Source organism: Phoca vitulina, unplaced genomic scaffold, assembly GCF_004348235.1.
Source record: "Phoca vitulina isolate PV1807 unplaced genomic scaffold, GSC_HSeal_1.0 scaffold26, whole genome shotgun sequence".
Lineage (NCBI taxonomy): Eukaryota > Metazoa > Chordata > Mammalia > Carnivora > Phocidae > Phoca > Phoca vitulina.
Window position 1 is genome coordinate 27,213,100 of NW_022589729.1, and position 21,507 is coordinate 27,234,606.

At 38.6% G+C, this 21,507-nt stretch overlaps 1 protein-coding gene and 1 pseudogene across 1 annotated transcript in view; one reads left to right on the forward strand and one right to left on the reverse strand.

The window, feature by feature from the left end:
* The window catches only part of LOC116643532 (complement receptor type 1-like), a 61,209-nt gene extending 39,711 nt beyond the window's left edge, over positions 1–21,498 (forward strand). The window contains exons 12-16 of the mRNA XM_032422392.1: positions 1,128–1,213; positions 13,638–13,853; positions 14,994–15,170; positions 17,338–17,544; positions 21,115–21,498. Coding sequence (XP_032278283.1) covers positions 1,128–1,213; positions 13,638–13,853; positions 14,994–15,170; positions 17,338–17,544; positions 21,115–21,173 — 745 coding nt within the window. The 3' untranslated portion in view covers positions 21,174–21,498. The remainder of the gene's footprint in view (positions 1–1,127; positions 1,214–13,637; positions 13,854–14,993; positions 15,171–17,337; positions 17,545–21,114) is intronic.
* On the reverse strand, positions 8,569–9,435 carry LOC116643533 (annotated as a pseudogene).
* Positions 21,499–21,507: the final 9 nt, after the last annotated feature.

A 21,507-nucleotide genomic window follows, 5' to 3' on the forward strand; every position in this document is an offset into this window, starting at 1 on the left:
GAAGCAGGGGCAGTCCTTCAAGAAAACAGTAAAATGTGCAAATCCAGGGCTAAGAGGTGGCTCCATGATTCACATTAACCTGGGATCCTTCCATTTGAGACTCTGTGTCATCACATGTCCAACTCCAGCCAGCAAAGAGAAACAATGGAAGAAAGGAATACCCATTCCTTTAAAGACACTTTCCAGAAGTTTCACGAGACACTCTAGGTGCATCCCTGCAGCCAGAACTTGGTCACATGGCTATACACAACCGTAGGGAACCTTTAATGAAGGTGGCCAATGGCCCAGTTAAAAATACAGGGTTCCATCACTAATGAAAAAAGGAAAGTAGATACTAGAGATACCAGTAGACTCTGCTACAAATGGTTACCGCCCTGATCACATGTCTCGGGTAATCAAGAAGCAAAGCTCTTAGCTGTTCCAGTAACTACTCACTATTATATGACATTACATTATACCCCTTGCCTTTTTACTTAGTCAAATTTAACCCTACTGTACATGCAATGTGTGAATAACTTAGTTGAATATTCTTTGTGACATTTCTTACAATAACAATATAGGTACCTAATAAATAAAAAAGTAAGTGATGATGAAATGTTCCAATCTTCGTGACCTACTATGAATGATTTTATGGCACAATAGGTAAGTACTCCCACTTTTTACATTTGAGTCATCTTAGCAAAGCCATCATCCTATCCTTCACTCAACAGCTATTTTTTGAGTACCACGTGGTTGAAAGTCTCTAGGCAAGGTGCTAGAGAATATAAATATTTCAATAAGACATCTTCCCTGTTAATCCAGGAGCTTATCATTTCCCAGATGGAAGTACACATGGAGAGAATAGCTCTTGAGGTTCCATAAAGACAAGTACAATATGTCCCATGAAGAAGGGCATTATTGCATTCAGTGGTGAGGGACTAGCAATAAACATGGATGAAAGCGGTGAGAATGTAAACTTGTCCTTAGAAGTAAAGGACCAATTTGCAGATGGAGATGAGGTTTCTTTCCTTGACATCTCCTTTGTTTTAATCTGCCTGTAATTTGTAACATCTACCTGCTATTCTTTTCTCATGGTGACTTAAGTAGAAAATAAGTGTAGAGTATAATTTTCCATTCTTTGCTTCTAGGTATCGACTCATTGGCTCTCCTTCCGCAGTTTGTCTCCTCTTGGGCAGTACGGTCACTTGGGATAAGGAAGCACCTATGTGTGAGGGTGAGTTGAAGTGGTTTTTTTCCCACAATTCCCTCTGTTCCATCCAAATCTGCCCTGTGTTACAAAGAGGAAATCCAGTCCATCTTGCAGAGAGTAGTCTCTCAGATATTCAAAAATTGGAGTCATGTGCTGCATAGTCCTCCAGGTGTTTCTTTATTTTAGGAGGTTATTTTCTGGAACTCAGGTAAGATTGCCTTCCTTTCCTAATTTGATAGTAAACACTTTCCAGGGTAAAAATTTTCCTCATGACTAAATTTAAAAGACAGTGAAAAAAATAAAATTTGTCTCTACCACCTCTTAATAGCACATTATAAGCCCAAGAAGTAGATTACTCCCTTCCTTATTATTTTTACTCTGAAAAATGAAATAAGATCTCATAAATCTTAGTGATTGCCCTATGCCACAGGTCATCTTGCACTTTATCCTTTCTTCAGATTCTTCCAGGTTCATGCCCTGGTTGTATTTGTTCTTTATTAGTTGACCCTGCATCTTTTCAGTGGGATGTTGTAAGGTGAACTTCCAAAACTCTGAGGAGCATGGATGAGTGATGGATTGCAAATTGGTAAAATATTAAGGCTGGAAGAAATCAGGATCACACACAGAATTGATGACAGTGAAAGTGGGCATAAACATCTGGAAGGCTTATGAGCAATATATACAAAAGCCTTAATGTAAATGCCCTTTCACCTAGTAATTCTATTTCCCAGAATTTATCCCAAGGAAATAATCATGGAATTTTCCCATGATTTTGGTCCACAGGCACTCAATGCAACAATATTTAGGACAGCAGAAAATGTTAAAAATCTAAATGCTCAGCACGATTGGAAAACAGCTAATGGAAGAAGTTTGATAAGTTTTGAAGAAAGGCAAAAAGTATGCCATAAGAAATTAGAGATTGAGATGCCTCACCCGAGTGGAAACAGATAGTGTATTTATGTTATCTACATGCCTGAATATTATTCAGCCACCAAATATGATACTGTAACTGAAAATATATTCATAGCCACAGGAGCATATGAATACATACATATCTGAAACAATATACATTAAGTTGTTAAAAATCGTTCTTTTTGGACCATCATCATTTTCTTCTTTTTGCTTGTCCATATTTTATAAATTTTCCCTAAGAAATGTGTTCATTGTATTCACAAGTATTCATAAAAAGAAAATAACATTGGCTTTTAAAGATTCAAAGAAATGGATGAGGAGCCATATACAAGGTGCCTCCTTTACCTGCCAAAAATTTAAAATTCTCTGAAAAAAATTCAAAATAGGAAGATATCATCAATTACCATATCAATTTTCCAGGGGGATGTCTTTCATGAAAAATGTTTCCACATCTCTATTTATAGGTCAATAAACCTTTAACTGAGTCAGTATTGGTTATCCATATATGTGTATGCGAACATGTATGTAGGCACTTACATGAGTATTTAAAAATTATTATGTGATGATAGAACATAGTAATCATTTACCATTTACCTCTGAATCTGTGAATATTTCATTTCTCATGCCTTATCTTTTATATTTCTTTTCTCCCTTTTCTTTTTTTTTTGAAATATATTTGACATACAGCATTGTGTAAATTTAAGGTGTACAGCATGTTAATTTGTTACTATCATACGTTGTAATATGATGCTATTGTAGTGATAATTAACACTTCTAACACTTTAACATAATTATCCTTTCTTTTTAGTAGTTAGAACAATTAAGTTCTCATCTCTTAGCACATTTGATGATCATCATACAATATTGCCTGTATGCAATGTGCTGTGCATTATCTCTCTAAGGGTTTCTTTACTATTCATTGGAAGTTTGTACTATTAAACAACATCTGTCCTGTCCCCCCACACCCTACCCCCTGGTAAACACCATTTTATTCTCTATTTTTACAAGTTTGGCTTTTTTTACATTACACATGTAAGTGGTACTGTATAGTACTTATCTTTCTCTCTCTGACTTATGTCACTTAGCATAATGTACTCAAAGTCTCTCCATGTTGCAGCAAATGGCAGGATGTCCTCCTTTCTCATGGCCGAATAATATTCCATTGTATATAGGCACCACATCTTCTTTATCCATTCATCTATTGTTGAACACAGTTGTTTCCAAATCTTGGCTATTGTAAATAATGCTGCAATGAGATGGGTTGCATATATGTTTTGGGGCTTTGTTTATTCATTTGAGAGAGAGAGGGAGTGCGAGCAAGAGCATGAGAAGGGGGAGGGGCAGAGGGAGAGGGAGAAGCAGACTCCCCACTAAGCAGGGGGCCTGATGCTGGGCTTGATCCCAGGACCCCAGGATCATGACCTGAGCCGAAGGCAGAGGCTTAACCCACTGAGCCACCCAGGCGCCCCATATGTTTTTGAGTTAGTGTTTTACTTTTCTTTGGATAAATACCCAGAAGTGGAATCATATGGGTAACTGGATCATATGGGAGTCCTATTTTTAAATTTTTTAGGACCCTCAATACTGTTTTCCATTGTAGCTGCCTCAATTGTGTACAGGAGCTATCTTTTCCACACCCTCATCAGCACTTGTTAAAATTTGTCTTCTTGCTGATGGCCATTCCACTGGGCATGAAGTGACACCTCATTGTGGTGTAGATTTACATTTCCCTGATGATTGGCAATGTTGAGCATCTTTTCATGTACCCGTTGGCCATTTCTATGTCTTCTTAAGAAAAAGGTGTATTTAGGGTTTTTTGCCCATTTTTTTATTGAAGTATAATTAACATACAGTGTTATATCAGTTTCAGGTGTACAATATAATGATTCAACAATTCTATGCCTTACTCAGTGCTCAGCAAGATAAGTGTACCCTTGCCCTTCTTAAATCAGATTGTTTGGGTTTTGTTATTGAGTTGTGTGAGTCCTTTGTATATTTTGGAGATTAACCCCTTATCTGATATATTGCTTGCAAAATGCTCTTCCATCCTGTAGGTTGCCTCTTCATTTTGTTAATTGTCTCTTTTGCTGTGCAAAAGTTTTCAGGTTTCTTGTAGTCCCATTTGTTGATTTTGCTCAAGTTTGTGCTTTAGTGTCATATCCAAAAAGTCATTGCCAAGACCAATGTCAAGGACACTCTTCTCTTCACTTTCTTCTGGGAGTCTTATGGTATCAGGTCTTATATTAAGCCTTTGATCCATTTTGAGTGAATTTTTTTGAGTGGTGCTCCTGGCTCTCTTGTCAACTATAAATTGGCTGTATAACTAGAAACTTCATTCTGAGCTCTCTACTCTGTTCTATTGGCCTATGTATCTGATTTTGTGCCAGTACCATACTGTTTTTATTACTGTAGCCTTGTAGTATAGTTTGAAATCAGAATGTGATACCTGCAGCTTTGTTCTTATTCATCAAAATTGCTTTGGCCAATCTGGGTCTTTGTGTGTTGATTTGTGTTTACATGGTGGTTCCAGACAAATTTTAGGATTTTTTTTTCTATTTCTGTGAAGAATGTCATTGGTATTTTGATGTGGATTACGCTGAAGCTATAGATGGGTTTGGGTAGTATAGATGTTTTCACAATATTTATTTTTCCAATCTATGAACACAGGTTGTCTTTCCATTTGTTTGTGTCTTGTTTGATTTCTTTCAGCCAGATCTTGTAGTTCTCATTATACAGATTTTTCACTTCCTTTATTAAATTTATTCCTAAGTATTTTATTCTTTTTGATGTTATTGTTAATGGGAAAGTTTTCTTGATTTCTTATCCAGATGTTTCATTCTTAGTGTATAGAAAAGCAAATGATTACTGTATCTTGATTTCATATCCTGCAACTTTACTGAAATCACTGATTAGTTCCAAGTGTTTTTTTGTTTGAGTTTTTTGGATTTTCACTCTACAGAATCATATCATCTGCAGATAGTGACAGTTTTACTTGTTCCTTCCCAGTTTGTGTGACTTTTATTTTGTTGTTTTGCCTAATTGCTCTAGCTAGGATGTCCAGTACCACACTAAGAGCGGTAAGAGTAGGCACCCTTGTCCTGTTCCTGATCTTAGAGAAAAAACTTCCCATTTTTCTCCATTGGGTATAATGTTAGTCATGTGTTTGTCACATATGACCTTTATTACATTAGGGTATGTTCCTTCTATACCCAATCTGCCAAGGGTTTTTATCATGAAGGATATTGTATTTTGTCAAATGCTCTTTTCTGCCTCTATTGAGATGATCATATGATTTTAAATTTTTCATTTTATTATGTGATGTGTTATATTTATTGATTTGTGTTGGTTGAAGCATCCTTACATCCCAGGGATAAATCCCCCTTGGTCATACTGTATAATCCTCTTTATGTGTTTGAATTGGGCTTGCTAATATTTTGTTGAGAACTTTGCATCTATATCATCAAGGATGTTGGTCTATAGTTTACTTTTCTTGTGGTGTCCTGATCTGGCATTGGTGTCAGGGTAATCTAATGCTGGTCTCATAGAATGAGTTTAGACATATTCTCATCTTCGCAGTTGTTTGGAAAGGTTTGAGAGGGGTTGGTATTAATTTTTCTTTGAACGTTTGGTAGAATTCATCAGTGAAGCTATCAGCCCAAGAGTTTTCAATGTTGAGAGGTTTTTGATTACTGAGTATCTTTTTGCTAGTTATTGGTCCCTTCAGATTTTCTATTTCTTTTTTTTTTTAAGATTTTATTTATCTATTTGAGAGAGAGAGCGCAAGAGCAGGGAGGAGCACCACGCAGAGGGAGAGGGAGAAGCAGGCTCCCCACTGAGCAGGAAGCCCACCAAGGGGGCTCAGTCCCCAGACACTGGGATCATGACCTGAGCCAAAGGCAGACGCTTAACCAACTGAGCCACCCAGGCACTCCTAGATTTTCTGTTTCTTCCTGAGTTGGTCTTGGTAGTTTTTATGTTTCTAGAAATTTATCCATTTCTTCTGGGTTATCTAATTTGTGGCATATAATTGTTCATAATAATATCTTATGGTCCTCTGTATTTCTGTTGTAATGTCTCCTTTATCGTTTCTAATTTTATTTATTCGAGTCTTCTCTCTCTCTCTCTCTTTTTAGTTAGTCTGGTTAAAAGTTTGTTAGTTTTGTTTATCTTTACATAAAACCAGCTTTTAGTTTTGTTGATATCGTCTATTGTTTTTCTGTTCTCTATTTCATTTATTTCCACTCTGATCTTACTGTTTCCTTTCTTCTGATAACTTTGGGCTTAATCTGTTCTTCTTTCTCTGGTTCCTTGAAGTGTAAAGTAAGGTTGTTTATTTGAGATCTTTCCGGTTTCTTACTATATGCATTTATCACTATAAAGTTTCCTCCCAGAACTGCTTTTGAGGCATCCCATAAGATTTGGTATGTTGTATTTCCATTTTTATTTGTCCTGTGATCATTTTTTAATTTCCTTTTTAATTTCTTCTTGGATCCATTGGTTGTTCAGAAGTGGGTTGTTTAGTTTCCACATAGTTTTTAGTTTCCACATAGATTTTCCAGTTTTCCTCTTGTAGATTTCTAGGAAAAAAATACGTCTATTGTGGTCAGAAAAAAAATAGTTGTTATGATTTCAGTCATCTTAAATTTGCTGAGATTTGTTTTGTGCCCTATCATATGATCTATCCTGGAAAATGTTTTGTGTGCACTCAGGAAAAATGTGTATTCTGCTGCTGTTGGATGGAATGTTCTATATCTATCTGTCAAGTCCATTTGTTCTAGAGTATGGTTCAATTCCAATGTTTCCTTGTTAATTTTCTGTCTGAACTATCCATTGTTCATATAGAGGAACTGAAGTCCCCTATTATTATTGTATAGTTGTCCATTTCTCCCTTTAGATCTCTGTGTATTTGCCTAATAGATTTAGCGCTTCGATGTTGGGTGTGTATATACTTACAATTATTATATCTTCTACATAGATTGGCCCTTTTATCACTTTATAATGACCTTCTTTGTCTCTTGTTATCATTTTTGGCATGAAGTCTATGTTGTCTTATATAAAGTATGGGTATTCCCACATTCTTTTGATTTCCACTTGCATAGAATATCCTTCTCCATCCCTTCACGTTGAGCCTATGTGTCTTCAGAGCTGAAATGAATTTCCTGTGGGCAGCATGTAATTGGGTCTTATTTCTTATCAAATTCAACTACTCTGAATTCAGCTGAATCTGTGCCTTCAGCTACTCTGGGCCTTGTGATTGGTGAATTCATCCATTTGTATTTAGAGTAACTATTGCTACATAAGGACTTATTACTGCCATTGTATCATTTGCCTTCTGGTTGTCTTGTTCCTTCTTTGTTTCTTTTTCCCTCTGTTTCTATCTTTGCAAAAATGGTGATTTCCTATGGTGATTTGGTCATCCACCTCATTTTTTATGTTTCATGACTCTAGATTTTTGCTTTGCGGTTACCACGTGGCGTCTCATAGAGAAAATAGTCCTTTTTATGCTGATTAATGCCTTATCTTTTTGTGTTGTTGTTGGTGTAACAAAATGTTGATTTATTTAATCCTTTTAAATCTGCAGTCTGAGTCAACCGTTCAGTTACTTATGTCCTGATCAACCGGATCACTGGTAAAATTACAGAATGCATACAGACTTTTGATATAAAAAAGGCAAATGTAGACTCTAGTAGGGATCTATTGTTTTTAGCTGCCCAACATCCACTATTCTTATGATGGCGCCTGACTTTCCTGTGGTGAACTGCCTGTTCTCCTACTGTGGGTCCACGTGGTACACAGCTAGTAATCAAGAGTAGTCCTTTTCTGTCCTGCTTCACAAATGTGTAATCCCAGGCAGACCAATGACAGTGGGGTCCTGGACTTAGCTGGAACTATTACGCAAGAAGCTCTCACTCCAGGGGGACCAGAAAGCTGGCAGAACATCAGTCTGGAGCCTCTGGTGGCCATCATTTTGCCTGAGCATGAAGCCAACTGAACCCCTCAAAAACAGGTTTTAGAGAAAACCTTAAAACTACAACTGGGGCACTAGATCTTAAAGGTTCAAAACACCAGGGTCTTATCATTGTCAGATTATGATCTTATAACGCCATCTCTAAAAATAAATACACACTCATCCCAGAGTCTCCAAAATCATTTTAGACTCTAACCTCTTTCTAGGAAGTAGCAAACTGAAAGAGCATTTTTAGTAGTCTGACAAAAAACTGTCCATTATTCTCGACCATAAGAATTGAATGCAATGATTTAAAGAAAAATAGACATTATTGTTTACCTGATATATTCAGAATCATGTGGTTTCTAGTGATTAGAACTCGTCATGCTTGGAAAGGAACAGAAGACCGTAGCTGAGAAGCACATCCCCTCATAAAAGACACCAAAACAGTATGCTTAGGATGATTAATATTAAGTATTGAACATAATACAGTTTTCCTTAGAGGAAACAATCTGAGTTTCTAAAGAGCATTCACTTCTGACATCTTGATTCCTGATTTCAGTGGCTGTACACTGTGTATGTGTGTGCCACACTTAGGACAAGGAAAGTACCTGTCAAATAAGAAACTACTCTTCACACAGCAGTAACAGAACATATGCTCACCTCCTCCAGTCTGAGGCATGCGGGGGCCACTCTCCACACAGAGAACACTGTTTGCCGCTGGTGGCTAATGTCTTGTCACTGTTAGGAACACCAGTAAGAGGAATACATCATGAAGATCACTCAGCTTTCAACTTCTGGATATTAATACGTGGTAAGAGAAAAATCTGAAACTCAGCAAAACCATGCCAGAGAAGTTCCCTGGTCATATACTCAAAGCCAACTTCACATTTTCTTTCGGGGCTTGTGACATACAGAACGAATGGCTAGGGAACGTTCTGGCAAAGTTGCAAACTTGCCCCTCTGAAGGAAAATCAGGAAATTAACCAGCCCTCCTAATTTCAAAAGTTCAACCACAATATTTACGCACTGCCTGGCTTTGCCAAATGACGCCAAATGGCGGTTTCAAAACAGGTGGTGGCAGGTGTTGTAGCCATGGAGGCTGGTACCTGGGCTTTGGGGAAACATCGTTTTTTGTACTGAATATGCAAAATGGACTGTCTTACGGTGGCATTTTTAGAGTAAATGGTCAATCGCCACAAGAAAAGCCACAAGAACCCTTTCACCTCTGGTTCAAAGTGGGCGAAGGGACCTGTCTTAAATCCATGAAAGGAGAGAGTAAACTGGGGCCAAACCAGCTGCTCCAGAGCCTTTTAAGTTCAAGTGCATCCAGCTGACTTATTCTTAGCATTCTGTTTGTCCTCTTCGTGTTTTCTCTGGAAGCCATGTCTTCTCTGGAGGTCTCTTAGGAGTCTGCAAAACGCCCCCGTTCCACATCACTTTTTCTGAAACATTCTCTGGGAAGCTTGGCTTCTCCTAGCAGAACCTGGATGACCCAGGCTTCCGGACCTGGCGGGCTTCAGAGCCGATAACGCCTTATCTTCATTCACCTATAAAGCTTCCAGCCTTCTACTCCTCCCCTTTTGTATTTTTGTTGTTAGTTTACTTCTTTTCATGCTGTGAGGTCATTGCGAAATTATAGTAGATACAGTTCTATTGAATGCTCTTTTCTGTGAGCTTTAATATTATAATTAGGTGGGTAACAATAGAGAGTTGCGGTTTTCGGATTTATTCTTCACCTTTGCTAGAGTACTCTGTATTTTCACTTGCTGTTATGTCACTCGCTGATGTCTTTTCATTTCAGCTGAAGACCTTCTTTCAACATTTCTTGTAAGGCAGGTCTCGCGATGGTGGTGGTGACACTCCCTCAGTTTTTGTTTTTCTGGGAAAGCCTTTATTTCTCCTTCACATCTGAAGGCTAATCTTGCTAGATAACGTATTGTTGGCTGGCAATTTTTCTTCCACCACTTTGAATATATCGTTCATTTCCCCTTGATCATTGATTTTTGGCAGTTTCATTACAAGATATTTTGGGGAGGGTTGGGGCGCCTGGGTGGCTCAGTCATTAAGCGTCTGCCTTCGGCTCAGGTCATGATCCCAGGGTCCTGGGATTGAGCCCCGCGTCGGGCTCCCTACTCAGCGGGAAGCCTGCTTCTCCCTCTTCCCCACTTGTGTTCCCTCTCTCACTGTGTCTCTCTCTGTCAAATAAATGATTAAAATCTTTTTAAAAAAAAGATATTTTGGGGAGGGTCTTTTTGCAATGAGATAATAGGGTATTCTATTAGCTTCTTGGCTTTATATGTTTCATTCCTTCCCCATATTAGGGAAGTTCTCAGCTACTATTTTTCTAAAGATACTTCTTGCTCCCTTCTCCCTCTCTTCTTCTTCTGGTGGACCCGTTGTCCTTATATCTGTTTTTCTCATATCTACTACCTCTCATAGGGTTTCATCACTTTCTAAAAATCTTAGTTCTCTCTCCTTTTCTGAGTTATCTCTAAATTTCTATCCTCCAGGTCACTAACCTATTCTTAATCTGATCTGTCCTATTTCCTAAACTCTCTAACCTATTCTTCATTGGATTCATTGAATTCGTCATCTCCAGAATTTCTGTCTGGTTTGTTGGTTTGTTTGTTTGTTTTAGAGAAATAGAAAACTTTATTGTGCATAAATAAAAGGGTGGTTTAGTTGTGTCTGGTTCTTTTTTTTAATTTCAATCTCTCTGATAAAGAACTCTTTCTTTTTTTCAAAGTTTTATTTAAACTTTAGTTAGTTAACATACAGTGCAATATTGGTTTCAGGAGTAGAATCCAGTGATTCATCATTTATATATAACACCCTGTGCTCATCATAACAAGTGCCCTCCTTCATACCCATCACCCATCTATCCCATCCGCCACCAATCTCCCTCCCTCAACCCTCAGTTTGTTCTCTATCGTTAAAAGTCTATTATGGGGGACACCTGGGTGGCTCAGTTGGTTAAGCATCTGTCTTCGGCTCAGGTCATGATCCCTGGGTCTTGGGATTGAGCCCTGCATCGGGCTCCCTGATCAGTGGGGAGTCTGTCTCTCCCTCTTCCCCAGCTCAGGCTCTCTCTCTCAAATAAGTAAGCAAAATCTTTAAAAAAAAAAAAAAAAGAGTTTCTTATGGTTTGTCTCCCTCTATCTCCTTTTTTGTTTGTTTCCCATACTATATGTTCATCTGTTTTGTTTCTTAAATTCCACATATGAATGAATTCATATGGTATTTGTCTTTCTCTGATTGACTTATTTCATTTAGTATAATACATTCTAGCTCCATCCACATGGTTGCAAATGGAAACATTTCATTCTTTTTGATGGCTGATAATATTCTATCATATATATATCTACATATATATATACACACCACATCTTGGTAAAGAACTCTTTCTGTTCATTAATTTTATTCCCGAGTTCACCGAATTGCCTTTCTGAGTTTTCTTGTAGCTCACGGAATCTCTTCGTAACAGCTGTTTTGAATTCTTAATCACTTAGATTGCAACATTCCATGCCTTTGAGATCGATCACTTGCCATACGATGTTCCTGTGATTTTTCACAGTGTTTGACAAAATGTGTCTCTGCCGTCCCATTTGAAGTAGCACATACCTTTGTTTACTGCAGTTCAACATACTTGCAATTAGAAACCATTCCTTTGATTTCCAGAAGGTGGCGCTTTATAGCTCAAGTTTTTGGTTTCTCTGTACCTGCATTGGCTCTGGGCTGCACTGGGGAGCACTGGTTTTAAAAAAGCTGGTGTAGAAAAAGCTGAAGGCAGAGTTGGGGGAGGTGTGGGCTTAGTCCCTGTTACTTTGTGGGTGCCCACAACCCAACATGGGGCGGAATCCTCAAGTCGGGGTACTCCCAGAGTACCTCCTGCTGAACCTCCTGCTGAAATCCCAAAGCTGATGGCCAGGGAACAGGTTCCTTCAATGCCCTTTGTTATTCTTGTTTGCCTCTCCCTCCCCTTCCTCTCTCCCCCAGTCGCAGAGGTCCCTTCTCAGAAATCTGCGCAGCTGGAGAGAAATGGGTCCACTCGATCACTCACCACTTCCGCTTTCTACCTGCTCCGTTAGGGAGGTCTCTGGCCCTGAAGAGGGAGCTGGCTCCTCAAGATCCTCCTTCTCCGGGGCACCTGGGTGGCTCAGTCGGTTAAGCAGCTGCCTTTGGCTTGGGTCATGATCCTGGGGTCTTGGGATAGAGCCCCACGTCTGGCTCCCTGCTCTTCGGAGAGCCTGCTTCTCCCTTTCCCTCTGCGTGCCGCTCTGCCTACTTGTGTTCTCTATCTCTCTGTCAAATAAATAAAATCTTTAAAAAAAAAAAAAAAAGATCCTCCTTCTCCTCTGCCTCCAATCTCCTCTCTGTCCTGCCTGGATGGGCGCCTGCTTCTCCCGTGAGGCTGACTGGACCTCTGCAAATTCTCTATCTCTGGTGCGTGTCCACCATGTTTGGCCTTCTCCAGTTTTGCTTTTTCCTCAGTTGCAGCAAATGTGGGTGGGGCAGTTCGCCCCATTCCTTTGGATTCCAACTCCCTTGGATCCACAGCAGCCTCCGAGATACCATCCACTTATATTTTGAAGCACAGGTGTGTAGAAATGTAATATACAGAACCACCTTCGTTCAGTTGTGAATCGCCCTTTTAATCTGGATTCTGTTAAAATATCTTGCTAGAAATCTATTTGGACATCTTACAGGATTGTGATGGAACTTTGTAAGAACATCCAATATGAATAAAACTCAGATATCCAGCAAACTCTACCTTCCTGAGACATATAAATCTGAAAGTAAATACATAAGTAAGCTTTAGATAAATACAAACACATAGATAAAATCCAGATATGAGAAGTCACTCACTGTTCGTTGTATGAAGGCCTTCACTTTGTTTATTCACACAATTCTGACAGGCTTGGGTATCTATTTCTAAATTCATATCAGATTCAAAGAATCAAATTAGTTTTAGGGAGAGAACTGCTAGAAACAGATACACTAAAAGCAGAAAGAAATGACAGCTGGTAACTTGGAAGGAAGAAAAAAACAAAAGAAAAAAAAAAAAGGCTCCTAGAGCCACTTAATCTGGCTCTGAAGAGCGGATAGGAATCAGTGTATTCTGAAGACACTATTGTGTATTTGGTATTGATACAGATGATAATGGTCTTGAATCATCAAGAAGCATTTACAGCTGCTGAAAACAATCGTCTATGTTTAATAAAGATTTACTAAGATTTCTTTGCAACTTCAGATCTTTGAGGGCCAACCTCATCTGTCTTATACCGCCCACGTCAACCCAGGACTGTCTTCATGCCAGACATCAAGCAGGCAAACAACAGCTGCTGAAAAACAAATCAGTTGCCTTTCCAATTGAATCTTAGCTACCTGGAGAGTCTTGGACTTTTGCAATAAACTGTAATTAAAGTCTCACTTCAGTTATTTCCTTCTCCGAAAAAGTCTTACATATTTAAATCCACCCACCTTAGTTGTGTTCTCAGGGCAAAAATACAGTCCCAGGGCACCATGGTTGTATGATCATTTTGATTGAAACTCTAATGGAACCTAAAGCTCTTGCTTTCTTTCTAGAAATCTTTTGTCCACATCCTCCCTCTGTCCTTAATGGGCACCACACCGGAACTTCTCAGGGAGACATTCCCTATGGAAAGGAAATTACTTACACGTGTGACCACCACCCAGCCTTCAACCTCATCGGGGAGAGCACCATTCACTGCACAAGTGACAGTCAAGGGAGGGGCATTTGGAGCGGCCCTGCCCCTCGCTGTGAACCTGCTGGTCCTGCAGGTCAGTGCACATTTCCCTATGCCCTATATAGATCATAATATCTAGGCGAGAACCTCCCCATTTCTATGGGGACAGTCATTTTTGCTTGGGAACGTGGCCTTCTTGTAAAAGTCAGACACACAGAATTACCTGCTGGGCGCATAACAGCTGGGTTCTAGATGTGCCATGCTGTGTCCCAATTGGTGGTACTCTGATGGCCCTTCCCGCTGGGGTGAGGAATGTGGGATAGCGAGAAGAGGAGGGAGAGAATGGGGAGAATCAGTGAGGCCCAGACTTTATAGAGACTATTTTCCAACACTAAAAACAAATGCCAAAGAAAACACTCTGTGGTGCCATCTCTATTACAAGTTGTATTTCGGGGTGCCTGGGTGGCTCAGTCATTTGAGTAGCTGATTCATGATCTGGGCTCAGGTCTTGATCTCAGGGTTGTGGGTTCAGCCCTGCACTGGGCTCCCTGCTGGGTATGGAGCCTACTTAAAAAAAAAAAAAGTTGTATTTCTCTTGGATAGGTGGGTGTGCAGAGCAAAAAGCACACGTTGATGGTTTTATTTTACTTGAGACTTGATGCTGTGGAAATAACTAAAGAAACTCCGATGCAGGCATTTTTGTATTCCTTTTGTTCCTTCTAAGTGTTCTGCTCGGCCTGTGACTGCATTTTGTTGACTCTTCCTCTCACTTTTAGCAACGGGAACTCAAGATGCCCTAGAGAAGTGGAGTTCAAGGTTGTGTTCTCTTTGTGCTCTCCTCTCCTAAAACTCCTTCCTTTTACATGTTAGTCTGGCATTAAATGACAGTAACTGACAATCGGGGGCTCATTGTGTGGCTTGTGGCCACACAAGCTCTGTGCACCAGGGAAGACAGACAGCACTGAAGTGGTCATTTGTAGATCCTGGTGGTACCCCCGTCTGATGCAGTTTGTGGGTAGAGAATACAGGCGATTCTGATGAAAGGCAGAGAAGTCTACATTAAAAGAGTCAGTCTTCCCACTGATCGGTAAATAAGTGGTGCCTTGAGACCTACCTGCCCTGGGTCTTCCTGTGTATCTAGTAGTCAAAGATGTTATTAGATATGTTGATGTATTTGTACTTCTTTGTTTAACTGAATGTCTTTTCTTGTGTTTTGGGGGGATCTTGTTCTTAGCATGCCCACCTCTGCCCAAGATCCACAATGGGCATTACATTGAAGGACACGCCTCTCCATATCTTCCTGGGATGACCGTCAACTACACCTGTGACCCAGGCTACTTGTTGGTGGGAAGAGCCTTCATATTCTGCACATACCAGGGAACCTGGAGCCAGTTTGATCATTATTGCAAAGGTATTTCTTATTCTTGCTGGGTTTTTTAATGGAAAATGGATGCATGGAGCCAATAAGGCTGAGAGATCTTTCTGAGAAGATTGTGAAATGAGTGTCATTAGGGCAAGAAAAGCAGGGAAGGAAAAAAAAAAAAAAAGATGGGAAGGAGGCTACCCAAGGATTCTCAGTTCTACCAAAGTAGTAGGAATAACTGATGGAATTTCCAGTAATGCAGTCGACATCAAACACCAATTTAAAATGATTTGCAGGCTTTTAACTAATAATATATCTCAGCTCTGAAGGACCTCAGAGGGTCACAAGTGGTCCTCACAAATACCTTAAATAAGAGGCTAGAAGCACACTTTTTTGTGTGTGTGTGAGGAAAATTGAAGCATAGAGCAAGGTTGAGAGCAATTCATTCCTGGAATTACTGAATATGGGTCCTTATTATAATTTCCAAGACCAAAGGTGAAGTGCTTATTTCATCTCTTCCCTAGAACAAGTGCCAAGACTTACTGCCTTTATTCCTGTCTATGTTTGCATAAACTTAAAATCTTTTGTTGGTAATATTCTTAAAAACTACAAAATTTGGAATTAAAAATAATATTCTGTGACTAAGCATGGTACTGAGGTCTTTAATAAAAATTATTTGTGTTAGTCTCCAAAAGAGTCTGATGAGGTGGGATTATTCTTACTATTCTACAGAAGAGGAAATTGAGAGAGAGCCCCAGTAACTAGTCCATGGTGCGCAGCTCTTGGGTGATGGGGCCAGCATTGGGCCTCTGCCCAGCCCATGCTTTTAAACACTGCACTATATTCTGTCTCCTTTCAAATGTGGTTCTTTTGACTTTGCACAACTCTAAGTTAGCAATTTGCTTTTTGTCTCTTTTCTTTTCTTTTTAGAAAACTAAGCTAAGGGCAGGGATGAGGTAGGAGGGACTTCAGACATGCCTGTGTTTCAAATGTTAAGGAGCAGTTAGTCCTATGGGCTGCCATGGTGGTTATAGGACCAAAGGTTCCTCCCCAACCTAAAAGTCTCAGAAGTCCTTGGCTAGCCACACTCTGATTTTAGATAGAGAAAAAATGAGGTCCTCTACAGAGATGGTAAATGGCTCTCCTGTATTTATTTACAAGAATGGACTGCATAAACTACAGAGTCCCTGTGTTTCTGCAGAAATAGGAACACTTACCCCTCCTTGCTTTAGTAGCATGGAGAAGTACGAAGATTCAGGGAATACTTCAAAGATTAAGTATTCAAATTAAGACTCTGGGAAGGTTCTTCTCCTGAAAATAAAAGGGTAATAGTCTATTCTCTTGGCAGCTGCTTTCAAGTAAAATTCATTTTTGTCTTAATAACTGTCCTCTTGGAATGTGCTTTATAGCAGTCATTCTAGGTTTTTAGCATTAGCAAAATCAGCCAGGAACCTTATTAAAATTAGGATCTTAAGTGCCATTCCTAAGAACTCTGATTCTGACATTTTGAGCTGGAGTTTGGTCTACGTTTAGCAAACCTATCAGCATATTCTGATGTAGGAAGACCACAGACCATACTTTGGGAAATACTTTACCTTATTGGTTCCTATACAGAAAAAAATAATTTAACCTCATGTTGGGATAATTACAACTAAAAAGCAGGCTTTGCTTGAAGTTGAAGAAAGTATTGATAGCTGGGCAGAGAAAGAAAGCAAAACAAAGAATAAGCTAAATGAGATAAAATAAAGTAGGAAAATTGTGTTTTAAATTTAGAATCATGATTTACTAGCTTCTTTGTTCTATGCATAAAAATGAGCCAGAAATATGCATTCAATCAAGAAGCAAAATACCAGTACCTATTGCATACCTAGAGAGAGTTAATGTGACATTCCTGTTTCCTTACGGTGTGACCCAAGTGGATCCAGTGTTAGAACATGGATATCATTAACTCCCAATCTTTCCATAGTTGCAGAGGTGTCAATAATTAAAAGTGGATGTGTAATACATTCCATATTCTCTTACTTTACCCAAGAAATGAAAGTCAGAGAATTTAAAATCCTAAGATGTTGAGTGGGTGTCAATAGTTCTTGATTGAAAACATGACTCATCTTTGCTTAAGGCAAAGCAGTTTGGGTCATAGATCTCTCCATTATGGCAATTTCAACTAACAATTAACAATAAAATATCAATTTCCTTCTGATTTTTCTAATTTCAGAGGTAAAATGTATCCTTCCAGAGTTTATGGATGGAATCCGGAAGGACCTGGAAATGAGAAAAGTGTATCGCTATGGAGATAATATAACTTTCGAGTGTGAAGATGGGTATACTCTGAAAGGCAGTCCCCAGAGCCAATGCCAGGCAGATGACACATGGAACCCTCCTCTGGCTATATGTACATCTAGTAAATGGAGCTGCAAGAAATGTAGGTCCTTCCTTAGTCATGGTTACTATTCATTCATTCATTTATACTGTCATTGAATGTGGTGTGATGTTTATAGCACCTGCTAAGAGCTAAGGAGTATAACAGGAGCTCGTAATTCTTCCCAGAAAGCCCTTAGCAATGAAAATAAGGCGAGCCTTGCTCTTCTCACACTGCTCAACCCATTCATCTCTCCTCAGGAACCCCTCTGAACCTTTTTTGTCTGTATTACTCTATTGTTGATTGCATGGCACAGTAATGATTTGTTTATAGCCTGTGGGCCTTAAAGGTCAGGAGCACATCAGTGGTAGGGCAGACCTTCAAGAATATTTCAACATGAATGAGGGAGCATTTTCCAAGGTGGAGAGACAAGATAGTTGGTCTCCCTCACTGGTGTAGGCTACAGGATTTTAAGCTGGTATAGCTGGATAGAGCAGATTTAGAAATCATGTGTCTTAAATTGCACGTGAGTGAAATCATATGGTATTTGTCTTTCTCTGACTTATTTCTCTTAACATAATACCCTCTAGTTCCATCCCCGTCATTGCAAATGGCAAGATTTCATTCTTTTTGATGGCTGAGTCATATTCCATTGTATATATATACCACATCTTCTTTATTCATTGAAGAACAAAATAGATGAACAGAGGGGAAGGGAAGGAAAAATAAAATAAGTTAAAAATGGAGAGGGAAGCAAACCATAAGAGACTCTTAACTATAGGGAACTGAGGGTTGCTAGAGGGGAGGTAGGTGGGGGGATGGGGTAATTGGGTGATGGGCATTAAGGGGGGACTTGATGTAATGAGCACTGGGTGTTATATGCAAATGATGAATCACTAAACTCTACCCCTGAAACTAAGAACACACTATATGCTAACTAAATTGAATTTAAATAAAAAATCAATTCATTAATTTTAAAAAATCATGTATCATTGAGCTCAGTAGAAGAGTGGCTCTGTGCTGGCAAGTGGAGAGTGCTATAAGATAGAAAATCCTAAACCCTAAACTTGTACACATCAAGTTGCTGATGAGCAAAATTAACAATGTATAATCATCCCTTAATCAAAATTAGTGCAAGGCTGCCCTCCACAATTCTTGTAACTCTTTTTGTAATACATGATTGAATATTAAGGTTGTTCAATATCTATTTTTTATAGTTAATCCCTTAAACATGTTAACTAAGCTGACTCACATAATATTTCCAAATTATAAATTTGACACTCCCTTAATATCAAATTATATTTATTTCTTTGGCAAAAATCTCACTGTTGAACTGACTGGATGCCTTTAGAGTATTCTGAAGATGTGACTGTGAGAGAAAGAAAATTCACATAATTGCAGGAGCAACCTTACCAGATATTAAAACAAAATATAAAGCCATAAATACATGAATCACTTTATGCCAGCGCAACATACAACTTTATTTTTATAAATAAATGGAACAAAGCAGATATTAATAAAATAAAGGCTATTATAAATAAAAATAAAAGTATCTTGCAGATAAAACATAATAACAGACATCAATCCATGGGAAAGAAAAAGATAATCAAATGCTATAAGGTAGCATTGAAGACATTTTGACCCTTTCTTTTTATCCTTTAATAAATACCAGGTGGAATAAAGAGTTATAAGTTTTAAAGGTGAACATGGAAAAGCTAAGGTAAAACATAAGAATATTTATGAAACAGCTAGAAGGCGGCCAACTTTTTGAGCTTTCCGATAGCATAGAGAAAATCATAAAATGTCAACAAATTTGACTTAGAATTTATGTACTTTGAAAAGTAAATTAGAAGACATTAGCCAGATGAAAAATATGTGCAACTATAAGAAGCGTTAATAGTGGTATCATGCAAATAGCATGAGGTGGTTGTGATGATTATACAAGTTCACATATATTGAGCACTTCATTCGACTGTTGAAATATTAGATAGATACAGAGAGTCTATAACTACGTAAAAACTTAGATCACAGGAAAATGTCCCAGAAAGGAATGTACCAGAACATTTCAGGATTTTTTTTAAAAGCAGTGGTTCTCAGCCAAAGCAATTTTGTTCGCCAGAGAACACTGACAAAGAAGAAGAAGAAGAAAAAAAAAAGACAAAAAATCACTTGATGCTTCCTCGATGAATACTGATTATAGCCAGAATTGTTGGCTTATTACATCCTGAAACTTCATTTCACAGATGCCCTAGGAAGAGAAGTCCACTAAATAAATTATAAGCCAAATTCTTTACAGGAGAAAAATTACAGGGACTCTTATTTTTACTTCACATATTTCTGTATTATTTGGATACTACTGCATTTGTGATGAAGAAAAAGATATATATATTATGGGCAGTAAACAAGAACTAATATCCATCTATTAGTGCTTCCTTTATGACAAGCACTTCTCTGAGTCCTTTACATTTGTTCTTTTAATTTTATGAGCTCTTGAGCAAGTTAATGATTATACCTAAAGTAATGAAAATAGTTTGTCCCATTAAGTGGTTTTCAAGTGGGGAGAAATATGTCTATATATTTATATAAATATATAGATATATAAAAGCTCCATGAGGGCAGGGATTTTTGTCTATTTCACTTGTGTCCCCAGTACCCAGAATTAAATAGCTCATAATATGTTCTCAATAAATATTTAGGGAATGAATGATCTTATGAGTTAGATGTACTGTGATCTCTAATATACAGGTAAGATAAATGAGATACAGAAAATCAACGAACATGGCAAATATATGGCTATTTAGTAATAAAACTGATTTTTAACCAAGCCAATTTGACTCCAAGGACTTGCACCCTCTTTTTTTTTTTTTTTTTTTTAAGATTTTATTTATTTATTTAACAGAGAGACACAGCGAGAGAGGGAACGCAAGCAGGGGGAATGGGAAAGGGATAAGCAGGCTTCCCGCGGAGCAGAGAGCTTGATGGGGGATGGGATGCTCAATCCCAGGACCCCCGGGATCATGACTTGAGCCGAAGGCAGACGCTTAACTGACTGAGCCACCCAGGTGCCCCTCCTGACTTGCACCCTCTTCTATCATTCTTCTGATTCCTTTTAGAGCTGACAAGCTGAAAGAGACAGAAGTAGAAATTAGTCCTAGAAAAGTAAGATTGATTTAAGGCTCTCTAGTCCCTGAAGACCTCCTAGAGGCATCCTGAAATCATAGCTTCCAGAAATAGCTTTCTGGAACTAAATGTAGAAAAAAGTAGTTAGGCTGGCTTAGTCTGCCTAGGAAGCTAGAAAAATGTACACCACAATTTTAGAACAGTTTCACCAAGTAAAAGATTTTTCAGGGTAGTATGGTCATGTGTGATATTTTTCTTTTATACTGTTTTATAAATTCTATGCTGTAATTGTGTTTTATGATAAAATTTTAAGATACAAAGAAAAAAAAACATACTTTGCTGAGTGCACAAGATAAAATGAGGTTGGGTGAGGGAAACCAATGGCTTTTTATATTAGAAAAACATTAGACTGTGTGCTGAAAAAATCAGGATGACTTGTCACTGACTGATCTCCTGTTGATCATGCCGTGTGCCAGGCTGATGTTGTCCTTCCTACTTTTGTCTTCCCTTCAGGCACAAGTGATGCTCTCATAGTCGGTAAGTTTTGTGAAGAGTTTGATGAAGAGCTCTAGCACCTTTAACGTAAGTATTCACTTACAGTGAATGAAACATAAAAGGCAAGATCAAGGTCTCCTACATTACAGTTTCGGTTAGAAGGAAAGTAAGTTGAAATTCAGGCCATCGTGTGGCAAGACTGGTATCCTCACGGGCATATATAAGTGAGTGATCTTTATTGAAGGTTCTATACTGGCCTTAAACTGTTACAAATGAATAATCATCCTTCCTGTTCTAACGGAGCTGGAGAGCACAACTTCCTCTTTGGTTTATAACCCAGGAAATTTCTTCGGGATAGTATCACGCCCACTTGCACAAACCGGAAGCCACAAAGACCAATTTCCTGAGCCC